Source organism: Pyrgilauda ruficollis, unplaced genomic scaffold (genome assembly GCF_017590135.1).
Source record: "Pyrgilauda ruficollis isolate IOZ18807 unplaced genomic scaffold, ASM1759013v1 scaffold16, whole genome shotgun sequence".
Lineage (NCBI taxonomy): Eukaryota > Metazoa > Chordata > Aves > Passeriformes > Passeridae > Pyrgilauda > Pyrgilauda ruficollis.
Window position 1 is genome coordinate 6,049,594 of NW_024514764.1, and position 23,159 is coordinate 6,072,752.

Below are 23,159 nucleotides of genomic sequence, written 5' to 3' on the forward strand. Positions count from 1 at the left end.
CATTTACTGCACTTTGACAGCAAATCTCCTTCTATTCGTAGCATTCAGTGGAGAATTCCTTTGGGGTCAGTAGAACTACAGTAGATCTCTGAGAGAAAATAACCTGTGATCATGCTATACAGCATTCAACAATTTCAACAAATATCTATTTATGAAACCCTACATCCCATATATAGAGTATATGGGATGGTAGGTATAGAGGTATAGAGATGGAATGAAAAATTGTTTCTCCTGTCTCCTATTTTTAGAATCAGGACCAATTCTCTTTTTTTTTTCCCTTTAATAATTTTAGAGTCAAATTTGTAATTTGGTTATTGTGCTGTAAATTATGCTAAAAACATGCAAATAACTATATGACTATGTTTGTTTTCAATGTGCAGAATTCTACTTCTTCCTGAACTATGAAGATACATTGGGTTTGAATGTAGCTTTTTGGCTATATATGCAGTCTAACCATGACATATATGATTTGTTCTAGTTGATTATGTCTTGTTGGATCCAGCTGAGAGGAAGAGACTGTCCATTCAAAGCACTCCACGCCCTTTTCCCAGGAGAGTTGTCTGTGCACCAGTCCCATGGCACAGCTCTTACAAAGAAATGAAAAGTTGGAATGAAAGCAATCTGTTCATTGTGAATGCAATGATGCCCACTTTGCAAGAGCTCTGGCTTTCTCAGTAAGATGGCTTGTTCATAGGACCTTAATGAAATGTAGCATGTTTTTATTTAATGATTTGATTAGAGTGCATCTGCTGACTTCTCTACAGAGAATCCTGGGGGAGCTACTAGATAGAAAGTGGCAAAATATGTCTGTTTTCTAAATAATTTTTTTTGAGCCTCTAAAAATTTCAGCATAAAATGATTGTTTCCTGCAATCGCTGAATGAAGATGTGTTACATGATGTGAAAAGATCATCTCCTTTGTTAAAAAGGTGCTATGCCTAAATTAAGATCCAGTGCTCAAGTAAATGGTGATTTGGAATTCTTATCCTGGTTGCTGTTATGAACAAAATTAACTCTTAAAACTGAATATCTTTCAAATGTTTGTAGGTAAAATTTGCCCTGGGGACATTTGAAAATTGAGATGTGTTATTTTAGGAAGTTAAATATGGCAATTAGTAATTCTGAGAGCTTTTTTGCATTTGAGAAACATTTTCAGGAATTTAAGTTTGTATATTATGAACTGTGATATATGCCATGCTGCTGAAATTTCATTTTTTCCCCCATAAAGTAGTCAGGATAGCTACTTAATAATATGGAGTGGAAGCAATAGGTTTCATTTCTTTCATTATGTTCTTTAATGACTGGATACACTAATGAATCTAGGAAAAGGAGAAGGCAATTTTAGTAAAGAATGAAGCATTTTAAATACAGCAAGTACAACTAAAATTTGTGAAATCCCTTATGTTTATTGATAGAAAAACCCAATCAGAAATGCACTTGTTGGACAGCTTAGCGATGGAGTGATATTTATAAATGAAATTACATTTTTTAGTGTTTGCAATACACTTGAGGCCTTTCCGACTATATTTCATGGATGTTTTTTTTCTAAGGATCTCCTCTGTGTTCCCCTTCCCTAGGTACAGCCACGTCCGGTTTGTTCGCACTGCAGAGGTGCTCTGTGGGCACCTGCCGCTGCTGCCCGAGGAGTTCAAGGACATCGTTCAAAGGCACTGCGAGGAAGCTCGAGATATCCTTCAGCACAAGTCAGTGCCAGCTCTGGTAGCTGTAGATAAATAGAATATCTCAGGGCCTGACTTACATCAAGGCCCGTTTTTAAAACAGATCTTAGACTGAGATGACAGCAGTGCCAGGCACAAGGCTGCCAAAACAAAGGGGGGAATAGCCCTCAGAGGAATAAACATCAGGACACTGTCACAGCCTTTGGAACTGCAAGAGGGCTTGTGCAAGAATAAATGGTAATAAACTATGAATAAATGGAAACTGGAATTCAGAAGGTTTCTACCTGTGAGAGGAATGGAGTCTATATCTGTAAAAATGGTGATGGAAAATCTTTTTAAAAATTTTTATTACAGAAATCAGTGAATTTAAGAAAGAGAATATTTGAGACATATGACAGAAAGTGTTTGCATTCTGCTGCCTGAGATATCTTCCAAACTTGTTTCTCGTTTAATGCTAATAATTGAATATTGTTTCACAATCAATAAAACAATACAATTAACTATTGTTTTGTCTATTTCTGTTAATTTAAACTAATCATAATGGTCCATTATAACAACCATCCTTAGCTTTAAAACTCAGGTTTCCTCTGAGTCCTGGAAAGTATAGTTCTGTTTGATATCTAATTATCAATTCTCTTCTAGCCCTTTGGATTTTACTCATTCTTTGGGTCATTTCTGAGTTTAGATTTTGTTGCAAGGAGCAAAATAAAACTAACAAGCCTTTAAAAACTTTGTCTCTGTATTATTTCATTGTAGGTGGATACCAACCTGTGCATCTGTTTTTATTGATCAGAGACATATGTGGCGTCATTTTGCTCCTGAAAGGGACTCTGATTCCTCTGAGAAAGTTGAAAGCTATTTTAGCTCTGTGGCAGCTCTGATGTCATTACAATTGCGTGAGATGGTTATTAACTCCTTAGAAGATCTTCTTGCATTTTTTATGATCCACAAGGTATGTGCTGTCAGGTATATGTATAGTTTTCTGTCTTATATGGAAAAAATTCATATAGCCATAAAATCTAGTGCTCTTTGAGGGCTAAAATGTCCCAAATGGCTGTTGCCTCCATAAAAAAATGGCTGTATCCTTCAAAGGCTTGTGTGTACTCAGTGGACTTTTTGCAGGGTCAAGAACTTGCAGGTTTAGGGTTACAAGTAAGAGTTGGTAGCAGATTTCAGCTCAGTCTCGAGTGAGTGCGTTTATTTTAGTTCAGTTTAGGTTTTTTTAGTTTAATTTTCTTGGACTTAACTTCTGTTACTTAAGAGAAAAGGCAATTAGGCTTAAATCCAGTTTCTTAATTCTAGCTTTTATAGATTCATTTAGGAGTCAGCACCATAGGATCTTGTTTGAAACCTCAGGTTTTGTATAAATATCAGGGAAGATGGTCCCATTGTTGTTGTGTAGTAAGGATATTGGGGGAGTATATTCCTACAGCTCACTTCCTTGTTCTGTATATTTTTCCTTCTTTTCCCTAAGGATGGAAATGACTTTAAAGAACCATATCAAGGGATGCAGTTCTTCCTATCTCAGATACTCATAGTCAAACTCCGTGTGCAAGAGCCTGATATAGTCTTTGAGCCACCTCTGGGACAATGTTGGGATTTAATCAGTCATTGCTTCCAGAAGATCCTGCAGAGTGCTGAGGAGCTCCCAAAGGTGCTAGATAAGTTGTAGCTGCATACAAAACACAATATTAATAAAAACTACCTATAATATAAGAAGTTATGAATGTGGCTGAGGACTGATATAGAAGATAAAGATGAGAATTGTGGCACTGCTTTGATTTTCATATTATTTTCTCAAGCAAACTATATGAGTAACAAAGTGTTATTTATGGATCAGAGTGTTTTCACAGTGCACTGTTTTTACCAAATAATGATTTTTTAATGTGGTAGGTGAATGGTTAATAGAATATATATTTTTTTGCTATTCTATGTCTTGTTACAGTATTTGTAATGATTTTCTTTAGGTAGAGAAACTTCTGTTTCCGGAATTACGAAGACATGATCTCACTCTTAATACAGTCAAACCACATGAGTCATTGTTTTTAGAGTATATCAACAAACTTGAAAAGATCTTTGAAAGCAACATAGTTGGTCCAAAGAAGTAAGTTTTGGCTGGTAACTCCATTGCCCTTCCAAACCCTCAGTTTCGTAGCACTGTCCATTTGACTAAATAGACAGTTTGAGTGTATTTGTTTCTTTCTATAGAGAAACTTTGCATCAGAAACTTATGTTTCTTTCTGTGGTCTTCTTTGTTTGAGGTATTTAAATGTGTACAGGAAGTACAGCAATCTTTTGAACAACAAGTCACGGCAAGATGTCTCAAAATTTTTGGAAAAAGTTCCTTCTTTAGAATCTTTAACTGAGGTAATGTGTTCCTGACAAGTGCAGCATGTCCATACAGCTGCTAAAACATCACGCATGACTTCCTAACTTACTGCCTCAAGAACAAATCACTTATTTTACCCTTGGGAGTACCAGGGAGTGCTCAATTTACATAGCCCCTTACTTAAGGGCTGCTGTGCAAGTGTAGGAGGTTTCTTTATAACCTTCTTCTGTCAATGTTGTTGTTCTTTCTGAGCAGAAAGGCTGTCCAGAGTATTTGGTCAATCTGCAGCTTGCTTGTCTTTCAAATGTCTTGTCCTCAGCCAGCCCTGTCTATTCTTCCCTTTGCATCCCTGAGTTAGCATATGGCTAAATGCTTCCCTAGGCAGCTTGGGGTCTTCCCTACTATGGCAAATTACTGTGCAAAGCTTTCAGCTCTGGAATCTGTGGATAAGAGCAGGTCTCTGAAAATATAAAAATGAGTTTTCCTTCTTATGTTTAGAATAAATGATCCAGTTTGTTGGATGGAAACTATTCTTTGTGTCAGATTTTTCAGCTATAGACTTTCAGGAAAAATAACATATTTATTGTATACTGTTCTTAGAAGATTGACAGCTTCACAAAACTGAAAGAAGAGATTGCTTCTATGGATATCACTGTTCCTCTGGCCATGTTCTGTCTGGATGCTCTACAACTGAATGAGGAACTCTGCAATCGGACCCAGAATCTCAAAGACACATTGATTGAATTTGAAGTGATGGAAAACAGACAGTTAAATCAAAGGTACCTGTTTGCATGGATGGTTCTTAGTGTCTGCCTGCATTGATACTGTATATCTGTGGATGAGATACCTTTACTCATCTGCTGGGAATTTTAGTACTGACCAGACAAGTGCAAGATGGGCAGCCTGGCTGAACAGGGAACTTTGGATAGAACTCACAGGGAAACAAAAAGTTCAATGTATGAAGAAATCTAATATTCTTTTTCAAGAACAAAATAATTTTACTAGATTTTGCCTCTGTCTTCATTTACAATCCCAGTGATATGTCTGTTCTCTTTTTTGTTGAAGAATTTGTGAGGACTTTAACTTTATTGCAAAGAGAATGAGTGAGATGCCTCAGAACACTGAACAGCTAGTGGAATATGAAACATTCTTAAAGAAATCCAGTGAAGTTACTGTTGTTAAACTGAAAAAGGATCTTGATAAAGCAGTACAGAGGCTGCAAATCCTCATGGACTATGCTGATCTCTCTGGTATGTCTGACTACAGAATATAAAATTTCCATATGAGAATATTTATATATAAATTATTGGCTTTGCATGCCTAAATGTTGCATCTTTTGGGGTGCTAATGGAAAGTTCCAAAAGAGATAGGAAGGAAATAAAAAGAATTAAATAGAGGCTAAAATGTACCAGTGCAGCAAGGAATGGTAGAGGAATGGCACACAGCACAGACAGAGCTTTTTAACCTGTTTCAGGTATTATCAGGTCAGTGTTATATAATCTGGTCAAATGATCTTGCACCTCTATGTTATTAAATAAAAATTCTCCACGTAAAAGCCATCCAAAAAGCCATGTGCCAAAGGCTCTTATGACAGCATGTAGAAAATGTGAGAACTTGCATCTTTGCAGCTGAGGGTTAGATCAGGGCAGGCCTTTAGTTGTTTTGCTGTCATGGTTTGCTGTTCTTAGTTAATATGAAGGCTGTTCTCTAACACTGAAGATACATCTGGAGAAGTTATTTTTAGTTTGTGTTTTTATGCAAAGCAAAAATGTAATTCACAGATGCAGTCTGTTATTTGCTGCACCTAGAAAGGGAGAGCAGTTAAATGAATGCAAACCTATTTGAGTGTCAGGACAATACTGTTTCCTTAAGCAGAATACACCTTGGATCAGACAATGATAGAAATAACAAGGATATTTCTTGTTTAATAAACATGAAATAAGGCTTCATTATTGATGAAAATTAGGATGCCTATGGAAGCCAGGACAATTTTCTGTTACATTTTGGACTAGAATGTTTGCAATTCAGTATTTCATAATGACATTTTCTCTGTAGCTGGGTTTATAAACATGTGTCCTACATTAGTTATAATGACCTAAGTGCACTGAGCAAACAGACAAATATGAAGATGGAGATGTGTGCTCATCTTATAGTTGTGATGCTCTAGCTTTTGTGAATAATTCAGCATTTACAGATTGAGGACTAGAAATGGTTTAAACATTTATTAATTTTATGTAGTTAGGAGTGGTCTCTTTGTGTGTAGTTGAATGGAATTGATATGGAATACCTGTTCTTACTAAATGTCTCTGCCTAGCTAACATCTTATTTAGATAATTTCACATTCTTGATTTTACAGTTTTGCTGTCAATCAGACTTGTTTTAGGGAAGAGTTTATTTGCAGTAAAGATAATCCAGCCACCAGTTTCTTTGCTTATTCCTAAACATTGTTTAACTATTTTGCTTGTTAGTAGCCATTCTATTACATAATAACCATTCTATTAAATCGTTGGTTAAAAGGTATTTTCTTAAAGGTGACTATTTTTTTATTTTAGATGAGGACATAAACCTGAACAGCACTGTTTTCCATTGGCCTGATGAGATAAAGAAAATATTTGAAGGCAGTAAAAAAATGTTGACTGACAGGAGGATTGAGGTGGAGAGGGCATTGTTTGAAAGGTATGGTGTTAAGTAATTTTTTTTCACTGGGTATTTTTAAAGAAAAAAAAATCTCAATATGGGTAGAAGGGAGATCATTTCAAAGAAGGAAAACTTAGAAGGAATCTGAGAAAGTAAGGAATAAATCTAGCTTGTAGTATTATGGAGATTCCTGAAAAATACTATGGATAAGGATGGATTCGGGTATCCCTACACTTAAATAAATCTGAAAGGTGGAATGGAGGATTGGTCCAGAATATTCATAATTTTATGTTGTTATATTGATTAGTACAGTGGTACACATAGTTTTGTTACATTGTTTTCACTCTTCCTTTGTTTTCTCCAGGTGGTAGAGGTAGTAAATGTAAGTAAAGTAAATCAATTGTGAGGTTTGAAAATGAGCCTTGAGTTCTAATCCTGTGAACTGCATAGTATTGATATAAGTGATTAGTGAGCTTTCACTGGCATCTGTGTTTACACTAGTATTGAATCAGTGCCTGTTGTAATTCACAAAATAATTGAAGCCTGAAAAGGAGTGAAACACAACATCATATTACCTTAGCTGTCTTTATCTTAGGTGTTCTCAGTTTAAGAAAACTCTTGAAGGTTATAATAAAGAATTAGAAAGCTACAAAAAGCGGGGAGATATCGTGACTGCAGAAGAATTGAGGAAGAATACTGAGCATTTTGAAAAGTTAAATAAGAATATAGCTGATGCTCTAGCAGAATTTGAGGTTAGTATTTATTAATCAAGAATGGAGTGGGTTACAGTGTGGTGGATGAGCAAAAGTTTGGTTCCTGCCCTGATTTTTTTTCAGGGTTATGGCCATGTGTTGTTAAGATGGCTTTAAAATTTCCAAATTCACCAAGATGTGGCAAATATCTTCATGTGCCTATATGCTGATTTGTCCCAGCTACTGAGTTGAAGAGCAAATTTTGGGAAAAAATACTTCAGGGAGTTTTTAAAATTGAAATAATGAATTTCAGTGTTTCCAAGCAGTCAGTAGTACCAAGATGCTATCCAGAGAAAACAATTCTTCTGGCAGAGTTGGCAGAGGCAGAATGTAAGGGAGCTGGCATTTTTCCTGAATCATGGTTTGTGCACTGGAGCTGTGTTTTCAGTCCCTCTGGTTGTTCTCTAATTAAACCCAAATGTTTTTCAACTGTTTGTATAATTTCCACTTAATGCTGATAGGCATTAAATATACATTTTAACACATAACAGGAATTTCAAATGCTAAAAATTTCTAGATTCTATTCAGGGCTCTCTCTCCAATTTACTGTATCATCCTAAGTTGAACAGTTTGTCTCAGCTGTGACTCTGCTGGAAAATTAGAAGGGTTGTCTTTGAGAGATCTCACAGGCATTGTGAGGCTTAATTAATCTTCTAAATCAGTGAAAGAATGAGATTTCTCCATATATGGAGCCATAAAGGTCAAGATTTTAATTAAGTCCCACGCAAAAGAAAAAATGGAGCCAATTAATTGAGTTTAGAATTTAAATAAACTGGTAGTCCTACATATCAACATTATTAATCTGATTTAAATGCATCTATTATATTTAATTAGTGCGAGTTTACAGCATGGATATGCTGTTATAGGTAGATCAGAACAACTAATTAAGCCCAAGTTTCTTAATACATGATTGCAATGAGAGGTGTATCCACACAATGTTTAAATGACATGACAATTAGCTCAGTCAATACATGAATTTAAATATTATCTTGGAATATGGATCTTTATATTTTTTCTGCCTGCAGCTCATATTGAGTGATTACAAATTTTATGAAAGGCCTGTTAGCATTATAAAAGCACAGATTCAGGACTCAATCTGAATTCAGTGTCTACATTTCAGACAGCATTTCTCTGTGCTTCACCTCCCTATCTGTAAAATGAAGAAGACAATTATTTTTAAAAACGAAATCTTTGCACATTGAATTTTACTGTAAAATCTTTTGGATGAAGACAATGTCTTACATTGAATAAATACAGCAATTAACACCTGTTTTGGTGGGAACTCCCAGACAATTCTGTAAAAAAAAAAAACAACCTAATCACAAGTTTAAAAAAATCCTACAAGCCCCTCTAACTGAGGGGCTTACATTTACATTTCACTGTGGATTGGAAATTTTTGAGCCTTGTTTTCACTGTATTCCATGGTACATTATCTTATTCTAAAATGGATTTGGATTTTAAAATTTGTTTGAGTAGTAAAAGATACCCACAAATGCTGGGCTAACCATTGCACTTGATCTTAGAATGGTTTAGATTGGAAAAGACCTCTATGATTCTATGAAAGAACCAGGGGAATTTTCAGGAACACCATTCCTTTAAGCACCTAAAATCCACAGGCCTATATCAACAGATCTGTCTGGCTTTAAGACATGTCAAATAATTGTGTGCAGTATTGTCTGTTCAGAAGTTTAAACAACAATAGGAATTTTTGATAGGAATAACATACTTTTCTTTTTCCCCCTAAAGGGTATTAATTATGAAGAAGATCTGCTTGGGCAGGAGAAGAGTCAATTTCCTCTCTTGCAATCTATAATTACAACCAAAGAACCTTTTGAGCAGCTTTGGGTAACGGCATATGCTTTCCATACCAAATCTGAGGAATGGATGAATGGTGAGGCCTTGATGTTCATTTGATGAAACATGTTATTTGCAGTTGTTAAGTAGAAGCTGAGAGGGTTGATTAGTCATGAGAAATAATTTTAAGGAATAAGTGCTGTTAAGCAGTGTGAAATAGAGTTACTGACTTGGATTTTGCATTAAGATAATTTTTTGTAACACAGTTGATTTCCAGTTAGAGGACAATGATGAAGAATAGCTGTAATTAAACCACCCTGGGAAATCTCCTTGTGCTGAAGTGCCTGCTGTGCTTTTTTTATGCTGCTGTATTCAGGACCTCTTCTGCAACTGAATGCTGATGAAATTAGTGAAGAGGTTGGAAATATGTGGAGGACCATGTACAAGCTCTGTAAGAGCTTCCCAGATGTGCCTGTGCCCAGGCGCATGGCAGAATCCATGAAATTCAAGCTTGATAAATTTAAACAGCATCTTCCTGTCCTGTCCGTTGCCTGCAATCGTGGAATGAAGGAGAGACACTGGGAGCAGGTACTTTAAAATCTGCTTTAGCTGTGGAAATATTCTTCCATGGAAACTGTCAGTCCACTATCTTTTATCCTGTGACATGATAGATCCACTTTTGAAATTTGTAACGTCACAGACAGAAGCTTCTTTAAATTAATAATTTATGGTGGAAAAGCAAATTAGGGTGTTGGGCTAATACTTTGTTGGAATTTGTTTGCTGTTTGAAAGTATTTTACAAAAAGACATCTTGTTAATAGATTTATTTCTTGCTTTATTTTCAGATTAGTAAAATTGTAGGATGTGAGATCAAACCGGATGAAAACACTAACTTTAAATACATATTGGACTGTGGACTCTCAAAATTTATTGAAGAGTAAGAAGTTTACTCTAGTCTCATTTTTTAGACATTGTATTTCACAGCTCAGGTACCAATTATTAGTTCTTTTGGGGTTTGGTGTGTTGTTAGAACATGCTGTAAAATCAGCTATATTTATCAAGGTGTGAACTGTCAGTTGTTCTTGTATCAACGAGGCATAAAAATCCAACTGTATTCCTAAATCACTTAATTTTCTCATTCAGAATTTTCTGTCTGTATTTGTCTTCCAATTAATGTCAATATCTCTAACTTGGTGAAGATGAAAATGTAAAATATTCCTTGAAGAAAGAGTCTATGATATTGTTAAGAAATTTTTTTTTTTTTTGCTCTTCAGCTATGTTACAAAAACATTTCAAATGTATGTTTCATTTCAATTTAGAATAGAACCTGTTGGAGCAGCTGCAAGTAAGGAGTATTCCTTAGAGAAATCAATAGAGAAAATGAAATCGGAGTGGGCCGAGGTGCGCTTTGGTTTGGCCAAGTACAGGGATACTGTAAGTAAACACTAAATCAATATATATATCTGAAAATAATTACATTGCTTCTGAATACCAATTGAGAAATATTAGAGGGATGTTGCTGCTGATTCATTGTGGCCCAATGGAAAGATGTATCTTAGCCCACAACTGAGCAAATATCTACTTTATTATAACTCCTTTTTTGTGGACTTAAGTATCTGGAGAGCTTGTGATCTCACATGCTCATCCTAATAAATCTGTGAGCCTGAGGACTTCCTCAGTATTGTATGGAAAGCTGGACAGTAGCAGAATTTTAACTTGCCCAGAAGAAAGAAGAGTCACAGTGCAAAAGATTGAGTCAGAAGGCACCATCTTCCTATAACAAAACAATCTCTGTCTGGACCTTTAAAATAGAGGTGTGCAGAAGAGATTCCATTTGATATCTTCACATGATAGAGTAGGGGGAAGCAGGATGAGCGGTGAAATAAAGTGACTGCCATTTGACTTACCAAAATGTGATATGTTCACAGGACACCAACATCCTGGCGGCAGTGGATGACATCCAGCTTTTGTTGGATGATCACATTGTTAAAACTCAGACAGTGTGTGGCTCTCCCTTCATCAAACCAATAGAAGCTGAATGTATGGTAAGGAAAAGCCAGTTTGACTGAGCTTGCATGTCTCATAATAAGCTTTCCTCAAGTGCTTCAGGGTATTTTGACATGATAAAAGATGTTAGAGAGTTGTTAACTAAGAACACATATTCATATTTTTTCTTGTTGTAATTTGCTTAACTGCTAAATGTTTTCATTGCAGGCTTGGAAAGATAAGCTGTGTTTAATGCAAGATATTATAGATAGCTGGTTAAAATGTCAGGCAACATGGTTGTATTTGGAACCAATTTTTAGTTCAGAAGACATTATAGCTCAAATGCCTGAAGAGGGCAGAAAGTTTAAGATTGTGGATTCATACTGGAAAAACATTATGACAGAAGTGGTAAGTGCTAACATTTCATGAATTGTGCACTTTTATGCACACCTGGTAACATGATTATTAATATCATGTGCATCTTTTCTGCAGTTGGGTATTTGTATCGATGGAGTGGAAAATCCTTTACTAAAGTCCAACAAATTCTAGTCTTGCAGTAAAATTGTGGATTACATCATTATTGCATTGATATTTCTGTAAAGGCTGGGTGTCCTCAAGGAAAATGAATTCTAAGTTTTTTAGATTTTTATGGCTAAGTGGTCAGAATTAGGTAGAGAGATAAATGATTTGTGCTTTCAGGATCTTCACTGGGAAGGTACAAAGCTTTGTCTGGATACAGTGAGAGTTTGCATTAGACTTACAGGGTGTACACACTTTTGGAGCAGCTAAATGGATTTTTTTTTTCTTCATGTGGTTATTCTCTAATATGTGACGCGTGGTTATTCCAAAATTTAGTAGATATAGACTGTCACAGTAATGTGTCAGGTTAAGATAATGGGGATAGGAAGTGCAATTTGGTAACGTGTTCAATTCCTGTAAAAAAAAAGTTGAGTAAGAGGCCAGACAGTGGTGGTGTGAGCTGTGTGTCAGAAATGCTGGGAGTGTGTGGTTGCATGGTAAAGGTGTTGAAATAATCAGTGTAACTAAGTAGGAGTTGAGACCTGTCCAGCAGCTCAGACTCTCAGAATGATGAGGCTGTACTGAAATAGAGCCCTCTGAAGAGGAGTGTTATCAGAAAGAGAGAACAGGAATAATTGTTGTGTGCTGTGTCTCTGACAGAACTTATTTGTGAGTGGAAAACAATGTAGCAAGCTCAAGACAGAGGAGCAAGTGCCAAAGATCTAATTTCTTGATATTTCCTTCATTAATGTCTATGAATTTCAAGCTGGTAAAATTGACAGTCTGAAAAGCAAAACTATCCAATAATGCAAATGTATTTAATACCATGAAAGCACACTATAGAGAAGAATTACAGCATTTTAGACTCTTGCAGTATATGTGATTGATGCTAACAATTTCAATGTAAAACTTATTGCAATTTTTAGCAGTTTCTGCTGTGTGTTTGTTTTTACAAAGGTGAAAGACACAAAGGTACTTGTAGCAACTGAACAACCCAAGATGTTAGACAGACTTCAGGAAGCAAATACTCTCTTAGAGGACATTCAAAAGGGGCTGAATACTTACTTGGAGTCAAAAAGATTATTTTTCCCAAGGTAAATTTGTTAAACAGGCCTAAGTTAGAAACAAGAAGCTGTAAGCTCTTTCAAACCATTTCTACTGAACTTAAAAGTCTCATTTTATAAACATATGTGGGACACAGTCACATGCAGCAAAAAATGAAAAGCTGTTCTCATCTCCAGACACTAACTCATTTTCCTCAGTTGTGAAATGCCAGAACAGGTGGGGATGGGGAGGCACAATCTGTCTATCACAATGTAAACTTGGATTAGAAAGGCATTATTACTTACAGGGCATTTTTGAAGGAGCCTTCCCATGGCTGATATGCAATTATGTCCCTGCCTCACCCTCTTTAGAGGTGTGTGATGTGTGGGAGTTGTTCATGATCATGAGGAGCAGGATTCTGCATTTTTACAGGGTACTTAATGGCTGTCTGGAGCCATCTGGTCTTCCCTCCCTGAGTTTGAGAACCCTTATTCTTCCTTTGCACTGAAATTCTGAAAAAAACAGATGTGATGAGTTTCATAATGTTAAAAATTGCTTAAGGAAAGGGATTTGAGATAATAATTTCCTCTCTGATACACTAGTATCTTAAGCAACAATAAAACCAATTGTATGAGTAGATTATTAATGGAAATGTTCATGATTGGAAAGTAATTGTATTTTTCTGGCAGATTCTTTTTCCTGTCTAACGATGAGCTGCTTGAAATACTGTCTGAAACAAAGGATCCACTTCGAGTACAACCACATTTAAAGAAGTGTTTTGAAGGAATTGCTAAACTGGAGTTCACAGAAGATCTGGAGATCATAGGCATGATCAGTTCAGAGAAAGAAATGGTTCCTTTCATAGATAAAATCTATCCAGTGAGAGCAAATGTAAATGTTTCTTTTAAATTTTACTATATGAAATTAGATTAATACATAATACTTTGCATAAAGTGCATGTTTTTGAGGGAATTAGGTTTAAACCATTTAGGATGACATCATGAAAGGAGTTTAGGAAGTGAGAGTGCAGACTGGTATTCTAGAATAAAAAGGATTTCCTACAAAAAGGAGTAAGACATACCAGTTTTGCAGTAAATTCCTCTGAAAGGTGGGGCATGTTGTGAGTTACAGATATTAACCCTGCAGGAGCAAAACATGCCCTGGGTTAAAGTGAGCAAGCTTACCTGATGATGAAATCTGTGTTTTTTGTTTAAGCTTATATGAAACATATCCAGCTGTTTCTTTAGTTGGGTTGTCTTAATATACCTGCCTTCAGACAGTGTAAACTACAGTATTACCAGTCATATTTTGGGAAATTTCAACCTTTATTCCTTTTATATACAACACCCAGATCTGAAGAAAGCATATTTAAGCCTAACACATTTCAAATAATTTGTCATTGAAGAAGAATACAATCAGGAAATATGCATTGACTCTTTAACTGGTTTTCTTTCTTGAAGGGCATGGTAGAAAAATGGCTTCTGCAAGTAGAAGAAATGATGTTGGCCAGTGTAAGACAAGTTCTTCAAGATGGCATAAAAGAATATAGCCAGGTAATTATTCCTGAACTATGGAATAAGTTAGATTTCACAAACAAATGTACACAAATAGGTTGCTCAAATTCTTAACCAAGGAAACATGTTAGAAGCTAAGTGGAATCCAGCTCTTCTTGTGCAATGGTACCAATCTGAAGTTTTAGTTCTGAAGTTTCAGGAAGAAAAAATATTCAAGCTTTAGATGCTGATTTTCATTTATTTGCAGCATGAGACAAAAGACATTTGAGGAAAGTAATTGTTCTCAATGCCATAATCTAATGTGTTTATATGACTTCTTGTGTCTGAAAATGATCTTTTGGTTTAAGGTTCCTCGGAAAGAGTGGGTACTTCAGTGGCCTGGACAGGCAGTTATTTGTATTTCATCTATTTACTGGACAGAAGAAGTGTCTGAGGCTATAAGGAAAAAAGCTTTACAAGTAAGATTTTCTTCTAACTTTCTATTTCTAGATGCTGAACACTGATTAATTAATTAAAAGCTCTTTCTAGCAAAGAAGATCCTCAATCAACAACATATTGCAATTTACTGATGCAGTGCTTTACTTTGTCTTTCCTTTTACATTGGGTCTTAGCAGAGGTTTGTTCCCATTTACTCTGGTGTGTATCAGGAGGAATCCTGCTGAAGGAAATTGTATTACATCATTTACAAGTGATACTGGTGTAAATTAAAGTACCAAACAAAAAGTGACAGACCATTGTTAAACACTATGTATTTTTATTTCTAATTCCTTTCTCTACATGGGAGGCCTCAGAGAAACATGCAGGCAGAAATCTCTCTTTGCAGGTGGGTGCAGTTATTTCAGAGAATCACAGAATCAAAGAGGGTGGAAAAGACCTCTGAGCCCATCAAGTCCAACCCATGACCCAACAGCAGCTTCTCAACCAGACCCTGGCACTGAGTGCCATGTCCAGTCTCCTTAAACACCTCCAGGGACAGTGACTTCACCACCTCCCTGGGCAGCCCCTTCCAATGTGCAATCACTCTTTTTGTGTGCAAAAGTTCTTCCTAATATTCAGTCTAAACTTCCCCTGGCACAGCTTCAGACTATGTGCCCTTGTCCTGTCACTGGTTACCTGGGAGCCCATCCCTCCCTTTCAGGGAGTTGTAGAGAGGGATAAGGTCACCAATGATTTCTCTGTTATTGCTTGACTCTCCTGGTAAGGAAGGTGTAGCAGCCAAATTTGTTATTTCATGCAAGAAACTTTTCTTTCATGTTCATAGTGCCTCTGTCACTACAGCAGTTTTAACTATCACTTCACTTAGGCTGTACTCAAACACATGCTCAAGTGGTGGAAATAATTTCTGTTTAATTCAGTGGGCTTTTCTGTGATCCTATTTAAGCTGGGTGGATGAGGACGTATTTGGAGATTAATTCTGTCAACAGAATATTTGGGCTGCTTTTTAAGTGTTGAAATAGAAAAGTATTAATAAACTTTACAGCAAATACTACATTTTAATAATGGCTTTTTGTTTCTAAATCCTTACTGAATTTCTTAGCTTTAACTTGCCTGCATTGTTTAACACCAGTTGAAGATCTTATTCAATATATCCAGACAGAGTTAAAATGTTTATTACTTTCAGAGAAAGTATCCTGAATAATCCATAGCTGAAGAAAAATGAAAAGGAATCACAGAACAGTGAATCACAGAATATAAGGGACCTCTGGACATCATGTAGTCCAACACCTGTTTAAAGCAGAGCCAACTAAACCTTGTTGCTAATGGACCTGCTCCCATATGCCCATTTCTTTCTTGTGTGGGGGAAGCTAAACAAAGAATATCTACTCCAATCCCACTGTAGAATTTTGTCACTTCCATTAGGAAGAAATATAAGCTTTCTTCTTATAAGCCTTCTCTCTGGCCATAAATATTTTTGAAGTGTTCATATTAAAATAAAATACCAGTATACCAAAGAGAATTTAAATGTTTGTGTGATGCTCAGACTACCATTAATAAGTTTTGTTAGAGGGGCTGTCTCCAATGATTGCACCCACAGGAGCTTAGGAACTGCTGGCTACAGCATCCCATCAATGCCTGTGCTTGTTTCTGTGGCAGGATTTCTTGGAGAAGAGCAATATGCAGATCAAGGACATAGTTGAGTTGGTGAGAGGAAAGCTGTCCAGTGGAGCCCGGCTGACCCTTGGAGCTCTCATTGTCATCGACGTGCACGGTGATGTGCAGCTGCTGCTGCCCTGGGACATCTGGGGCAGTGCTGCTGTCAGTAGCTGGGTGGACTGTTGGAGAGAGGCACCTAAAATGCTTTCTCTAACTTGAATGAGCCGTTACAGAGTTATTGCTCAGCTCTTTTGAACAATGAGGATTGTTCAGTACTGCACAAGGGTCTCCCATCTACTAAGAACAGACACTGGAATCTAGTCACAATTAAACTGATTCCCTATGCAAAGCAATTGCAAATTCCTCTCTAACATGAAAACCAGCCTTTAAATGTTGAATTACTCTTACTTAGCTCTAAGTAAATGTTACTTTACTTGAATGTTGTTTTAAGTAAACTACCACAGCAGACGTGTCTAGATTTTTGAAACAATCTGTGTCTTACTCTGCAGCTCGTGATGTGGTCTCAAAATTGGTTGAAGACAAAGTCACAGATCTGAATGACTTCCAGTGGATTTCTCAGCTGAGATACTACTGGGCAGAGAATGATGTGATAGTGAGAATGATCACAACAGAAATGAAATATGGTTATGAGTACCTGGGCAATTCACAACGTCTGGTTATAACCCCACTGACAGATCGATGTTATAGGTAAGGACATACTGTCTGTGAATAATGCCTTTTTTTTTTTTTTGATTGATCTGTGTTTACTTTCATTTATTCTAGTTAATAGTAGGAGGAACCTCAGAAGCTAACATTTTCTTGTAGATTTTGCCCAAATATGGTAAAAATATTTACAATGTATAGCCTTCTACAGCAGTAAAGTAATAGGGTCTACTGTATTCAAGAAGGTGCTTCTGAAATAGGTGGCAGCATGGTATTTGAACTGCAAAGAATTCTACAGTAGCACTGGTCAATTAATTTATCTGAAGTAAGGCACACAGTTTGGGTATGCCTGCCTGTAAGATAAATGAGGTAATTAAAAAGCCCTTCACAGATACTCGAATGCAGTTAGCTTCCTGCTCCTCCACTGGCTTGCAAGAAGTTGTAATGGAAATACTTCAGTCCTCAAGGTTAAAATATTCAAAGGCATTTCATATTTCACTTCTGGTGAGCCCTCATGACATGAGTCAAAGCCTTTGAATGACAGTTTTCTAAAATAATCAGATTGCTCCAGTATTAACAGGGATCTCATTTTAGTAGGATGTTCTCTTGAAAAGCAATGTGATTCCCAGGTTTTTCATCCATTCTAAAGATTGGCTGAATTTATAAAGCCAGCTTCAAGCTCTTACCAGTTCAAGTGCCACTTGAGAGAAATGTGTGCTTTTGCAGACTCTACCATTTTGCTCATGGCACTGTTCAATTGCTCTTGTGTAATTGAGGGTATACAAGGAGGATGTATGTAATAAAAGCCTTGACATTCCTTTTAGGCCAAGTGGCTGAATGTGACCTTCCACAATTAGGGATCACCTATGAGACAATACTGGGTTTTTAGGGCAAGCTGTGAAGTCAGTAGAGAAACAAGTGAATTTTTTTCAGGAGAGCCTGTGTAGGAAAGTACATATCAATCCATTCAGAAATAATCTGATGTTAAAGATTGTTATTTCTAATGCCTGTGTTCTTGGTAATGTAGGACATTAATGGGTGCTTTGAAATTAAGTCTTGGTGGTGCTCCAGAAGGGCCTGCTGGAACTGGCAAAACAGAAACAACAAAAGATCTAGCAAAAGCAATAGCTAAGCAGGTACCAAAACTCCCTTTTTTAACTTTCCACTGTTTATGTTTGGATATGTAGATATTAAAATTCCATTCTTAAGCAAGTGCTGCTTATTTTGTAGCTATTAATTTACAGTTGGACTCAAATTTCTTAAAAGTTCTTCCCAGCCTAATGATTCTGTGATTCTTTCTTTATTCATGGGAATAGTTGGTAACAAACTCACATTTAGGACTGTGTTTATATGACATCCTGTTTTTCTAATCCAAAATTAGCAACATAGTAATCCCTTCCCATTTTAGATGCTAAGATTTTTATAGAGGACTTGTGGTAATACTGAGAAATGTTCTGTGTGTTTTTGTTGCAGTGTGTTGTCTTTAACTGCTCCGATGGCCTCGATTACAAAGCAATGGGCAAGTTCTTTAAGGGGCTGGCACAATCTGGGGCGTGGGCCTGCTTTGATGAGTTCAATAGAATTGAGGTAATGTTTTAACTCAGGCAAATAAAGTGAGAAAGCTTCAATTTAAGAGGCAAGAAGTTTTAGATTTAGACATGACAGCATTATTGTCAATTTTCTGCTTTTACTTGTGGTGAGGCTTCTTTGTTTTGATAATTAGTGACACAAAAGTGGGCACTGTACTGCCTGCTCTAGAAGCACATGCCTACCTGTGCTGTGTTGCAGTAGTGTTGTGTTTTGGGTCAATTTAGCTGAAAAAAAAAAAATTGTGTTTTCTGGGTCAATTTAGCTGAAAAAAAAAAGTTCCTTTAGAGTTTTTTCTTTTGTGTGTGCCACTCATTTGTTGGGAAAGAAATGTTCTTGTATTCTCCTCGAGAAATCAAGCTACAGGTGTGGAGTTGCATTTGTCTGCGTTCAGCACAGGACAGACAAATCCCAGTGGAGGGATTCCTGTAATGACTAGAGCTGAGTGTCACTGAGTGACCTGATTATCAAGCTGTGTAAACTGACACATCTAATTCTCCCCTTGATCTTACTCTGGTCTTTTTTGTTTTGTTTAATTTGGTCACTAATGACTTTGGATAAGTTTTGTCATTACTTGGATGAAATTCCATTTAAGTACATGTTAGTAGATGTGTAAATTTAATTAAATTCTATTTTGTATGTATTAGTATCTTTAACTCCTTAATTTTTCCATTTTTCAGCTGCAGCTTGTTTTCTAGTGAATTCAACATTAGCATTTCTTTTCCAGTATTCTTTTACCTTGATACTTTAAAACAATCAGTACGCCTTACCTATTGTTTACCCTCAGTTTTGGGCATTGAGTGAATCAGTTTTTCTGGTCTGAGTTGAAGGGAAAGTGCTTTTAGAGGCCTCCAGAGGGAGTTCCTGTCCAACTAACTTACATGTCTACAGTCAGGCACACGGTATTTCCCTGAGGAGGCTTTTAGAAGCCTCTGTTGGGTCGAGTAGAGAATAGTGGCACTAACTTTCAGAGCATCCCTTCAATGGACAGCTAATACATAGACTCAGGGCGATTTTTCCCTGGAGGAATGCAAATACAGCCATCAAAATATGTAAACAAAACCGTTTTTTATTGGTTCTCCAAGTGTCTTACGTTTTCCAATCTGTTCTGTCTGTATTAGGTTGAAGTATTATCTGTAGTTGCCCAGCAAATACTTAGTATCCAGCAAGCTATAATTCGCAAACTCAAAAAATTCATCTTTGAAGGGACAGAGATCTCTCTTAATCCCACATGTGCTGTGTTTATTACCATGAATCCTGGCTATGCTGGACGGGCAGAGTTGCCTGATAATCTGAAGGTAAGTCTGAAATCATGCTTTCTTGTAGAAATTAAACTGAATTTGTGACTTCTTGTCTATAATAATAAAAAAGTCATCAATTGAATAATAAACTGATGTCTAATGGCTGCTTAGCTTAAGGAAGAAAAATGCCATCACTCTGAACATCCCCTCCCTTGCTACTTCTGCTGAGCATGACCCCATGTGCTCTGGAATATCCCTTGGGGTCCTGGCTGTGTCCCCTCTCAGCTCCTTGTGCACCCATTCTCCTGGCTGGTGTGTGGGGTGAGGAGCAGACAAGGCTTTGACTCTGTGTGAGCTCTGCTCAGCAATAACTAAAACATCCCTGAATTATCAACACTGTTTCCAGCACAAATCCAAAACACAGCCTCAGGCCAGCTACTGTGAAAATTTAACTCTACCCCAGACAATACTAGCACAACTGATAACCTATCCAAGTGCTGTGCTTTTCACCAAGCTTTAGTAAACAGTCAGGGTTGTGCAAAATGCACAGAAGAAGGGTGTCAGTCTAATCGTATTGATACCAGTTTACAGCTTTAACTGTGCTTTCCCTCATTGGAAATTCTCTGGCTTTACAATGGTTTGGTGATCCAAATTCCAATTTAAATTTATTATAATTTGTGAGTTGCTGAGATGCTATGGAGAGACTGGTATGGTCCTGGTTCTTTTTCTGACATTGCCACAATTCTTTTCGTGATCTTTTATAAAGCATTAACCACACCATATGCTGGTTTGTCTGTTATGAAAGTGAGATCAATGTCACCTCCCTTTTCCTCTATTCACAGTTCTTTAGAATTGACTCTTTCTAAGCATTTGTTACTGCAGTGCTTAGCAGAGACCTCTTGAACCTCTTGATAAGATCAGAAGAGAATAGAATTCTAAAGCAGTCTCATAGATTTCAGATGATTCATGAATTCTTTGCATTCATGAATTTATGGAGAGATGCTATTCTTACAAAACAGACACAATTTATTACAGTATTCCACAGTCAAATTTGGTATCTTACTTTTTTCCTGACAGGCACTGTTCCGAACAGTTGCCATGATGGTCCCAGATTATGCCTTGATTGGGGAAATTTCACTTTATTCAATGGGATTTCTGGATTCTAAGAGGTAAGACATGCTGAATTTTCTACCTTAGTTGAGTCTGATATACCTCATTCCTCTATAAGGCATATATGTGTGTTTGAGGCATATATGGAAGGCTGTCCATGTTTTGTTTCTCTAGAAAGTATTTTTAATCTCCTGCTTTCTTGTTAATTCTCATTTTCCACCTCATGTTGCCAGATGTGCACTTCTACACGGAATCATTTGGAAAATGTATGAAAATATCATACAGAATTCCTAGATGATGCACACATTCTGCAGCAGTTTTGTTTCCCAGGTGTCTTGTGCCATCTTGTTGGCTGCTGTGTTTTAGAATCACTGCAGATACTTTGTGTATATAGGAAGGTGAATTGTTTTCCTTGCATGGTGAGACATTTTCACTCTGCATGTTATGCTTTATTATCCACAGTCTTGCCCAGAAAATTGTTGCCACTTACCGTTTGTGCTCGGAGCAGTTGTCATCTCAGCACCACTATGATTATGGGATGCGTGCAGTGAAATCTGTCCTGACAGCAGCAGGGAACCTGAAACTGAAGTACCCAGCTGAAGATGAAAGTGTCTTGTTGCTTCGGGCTTTGCTGGATGTTAATTTGGCCAAGTTCTTGTCCCAGGATGTGCCATTGTTTCAGGTAAGGTATCAGGCCAGTGTCTTTTAGGTCTGATGATGATGAGATCTGTTATAAGAACTCACAAAAATAGGCCATTATCTTAATTTGGAACAGTTTGATCTGGATGATGCCATATTTGTGTAGAGTTATTTCAGTCCACTGATCTGGAGGAACTCTTTGGTTCTGTTAGGATTATTTTGAAAAGCAAACTTTCAGTGGTGCCTTTAAAGTTATTCTATAAAATGTTTTCGATGATATCTTGTTAAAAAACATCTTGTGCTGTTTCATTCACAGAAATCATTCTTTGAAGTTTATTTTCTGGCTTTGTGCTCCCAAAGAGATGTGGATAATTAAGTTAAAGTCATTTAGAAATTTGAGTTCAGAATAAAAATGATGACGTTTATGTTTGCATGCTGCTTTAATAGCAAATAAATTAAGATACAAAGCACTCAATATTGAGGACTAAAAGCTAGGGTAGAAGCACAGCCAGAGTCACTGCTCTGAAATTTTGGAACACATACCATTCTATTTAATCACTGAAATTCTTTCAACTACTTTCACATCATTTTGTGTAATCCTGATGGGGGCAAATTTGCAGAAGTGAAGCTTCTTTTTCCAATAACAAGGTGTTCATGAAAACTGCAGGCACAGGTTTCTGTTTCATGTGTACAGAATACTTCCATGGCTACAGTTTGCCTAGAAGTTAGTTTTGTCCAGCTCAGGACATTTGGTTTTAAGCTCCTGTTATCTGTATGAATATTGTTTTACTTGGGAATTTTCTCTTTCTGTAACCTGTGTTTAAATAGTGTTCTATTCTGTCTTTCCTTAACAGGGTATCATATCTGACCTGTTTCCTGGAGTGGTTCTTCCTACACCAGACTATGACCTATTTATCAAGGCACTCACTGAAAATATTGAAAAATTGAATCTTCAGCCAGTGCCATGGTTCATTGGAAAAATTATTCAGGTTTATTTTCACATACTTCTGGGGAAGAAAAGCATGACAGCAGAAACATTCTTCATTCACTGTCTGTGTCATGATGAATAGCTAATAGTTTCCTTACCAATTAATGGAATATTACAAATGGGGTATTTTTACAGAGTACAAATCATGGAACAAAAGCCTGCTTTGGTCTTAGTGATTTTGTAATTCAGTCTGTGAAGGAGCTAATGTGTGCAGCCACACTGTAGGGCTTGTGCTTCAGGATAGAAAATTAATCTGGATCTGTTACTAACTGAGGCAGTGTAGCCTAGTGAACAGAATGCTGGACTGGGAGTCAGGCTCTGTTCCCAGTTCGGTAACTCGCCTTGAGAAGTCTTGAAAGAAGTGACCTTGCTTATGCTTCCCTTCCAGCCCTGTGTTCCCACTGCCTCCCATTTACTAGTACTGGGGACCTTTTAAACAATGCTTAACCTTTTTTCTTGTGCAGCCTAGTGACAGGGTAATGGCAAGGGTAAAAATGTGTGGCCTGTGCCAGGGTCATCAGTGGCCTCTCCAACAGCAGTTCAGACTTCATAGCTTATGTTCAGATTTGCCTTATGCTGCTTTC

General features: G+C 36.9%; 1 protein-coding gene across 1 annotated transcript in view; it reads left to right on the forward strand.

Annotated features, from left to right (window-relative positions):
* The window catches only part of DNAH3 (dynein axonemal heavy chain 3), a 61,596-nt gene that overhangs the window by 7,342 nt on the left and 31,095 nt on the right, over nucleotides 1-23,159 (forward strand). The window contains exons 7-34 of the mRNA XM_041462113.1: nucleotides 479-674; nucleotides 1,577-1,702; nucleotides 2,435-2,630; nucleotides 3,153-3,332; nucleotides 3,646-3,782; nucleotides 3,940-4,045; nucleotides 4,608-4,786; nucleotides 5,073-5,257; nucleotides 6,560-6,683; nucleotides 7,240-7,396; nucleotides 9,143-9,287; nucleotides 9,567-9,778; nucleotides 10,036-10,127; nucleotides 10,510-10,624; nucleotides 11,119-11,235; nucleotides 11,405-11,584; nucleotides 12,653-12,789; nucleotides 13,429-13,630; nucleotides 14,200-14,292; nucleotides 14,601-14,711; nucleotides 16,348-16,462; nucleotides 16,857-17,055; nucleotides 18,038-18,146; nucleotides 18,484-18,597; nucleotides 19,719-19,895; nucleotides 20,916-21,007; nucleotides 21,411-21,630; nucleotides 22,442-22,576. Coding sequence (XP_041318047.1) covers nucleotides 479-674; nucleotides 1,577-1,702; nucleotides 2,435-2,630; nucleotides 3,153-3,332; nucleotides 3,646-3,782; nucleotides 3,940-4,045; nucleotides 4,608-4,786; nucleotides 5,073-5,257; nucleotides 6,560-6,683; nucleotides 7,240-7,396; nucleotides 9,143-9,287; nucleotides 9,567-9,778; nucleotides 10,036-10,127; nucleotides 10,510-10,624; nucleotides 11,119-11,235; nucleotides 11,405-11,584; nucleotides 12,653-12,789; nucleotides 13,429-13,630; nucleotides 14,200-14,292; nucleotides 14,601-14,711; nucleotides 16,348-16,462; nucleotides 16,857-17,055; nucleotides 18,038-18,146; nucleotides 18,484-18,597; nucleotides 19,719-19,895; nucleotides 20,916-21,007; nucleotides 21,411-21,630; nucleotides 22,442-22,576 — 4,151 coding nt within the window. The remainder of the gene's footprint in view (nucleotides 1-478; nucleotides 675-1,576; nucleotides 1,703-2,434; nucleotides 2,631-3,152; nucleotides 3,333-3,645; nucleotides 3,783-3,939; nucleotides 4,046-4,607; nucleotides 4,787-5,072; nucleotides 5,258-6,559; nucleotides 6,684-7,239; nucleotides 7,397-9,142; nucleotides 9,288-9,566; nucleotides 9,779-10,035; nucleotides 10,128-10,509; nucleotides 10,625-11,118; nucleotides 11,236-11,404; nucleotides 11,585-12,652; nucleotides 12,790-13,428; nucleotides 13,631-14,199; nucleotides 14,293-14,600; nucleotides 14,712-16,347; nucleotides 16,463-16,856; nucleotides 17,056-18,037; nucleotides 18,147-18,483; nucleotides 18,598-19,718; nucleotides 19,896-20,915; nucleotides 21,008-21,410; nucleotides 21,631-22,441; nucleotides 22,577-23,159) is intronic.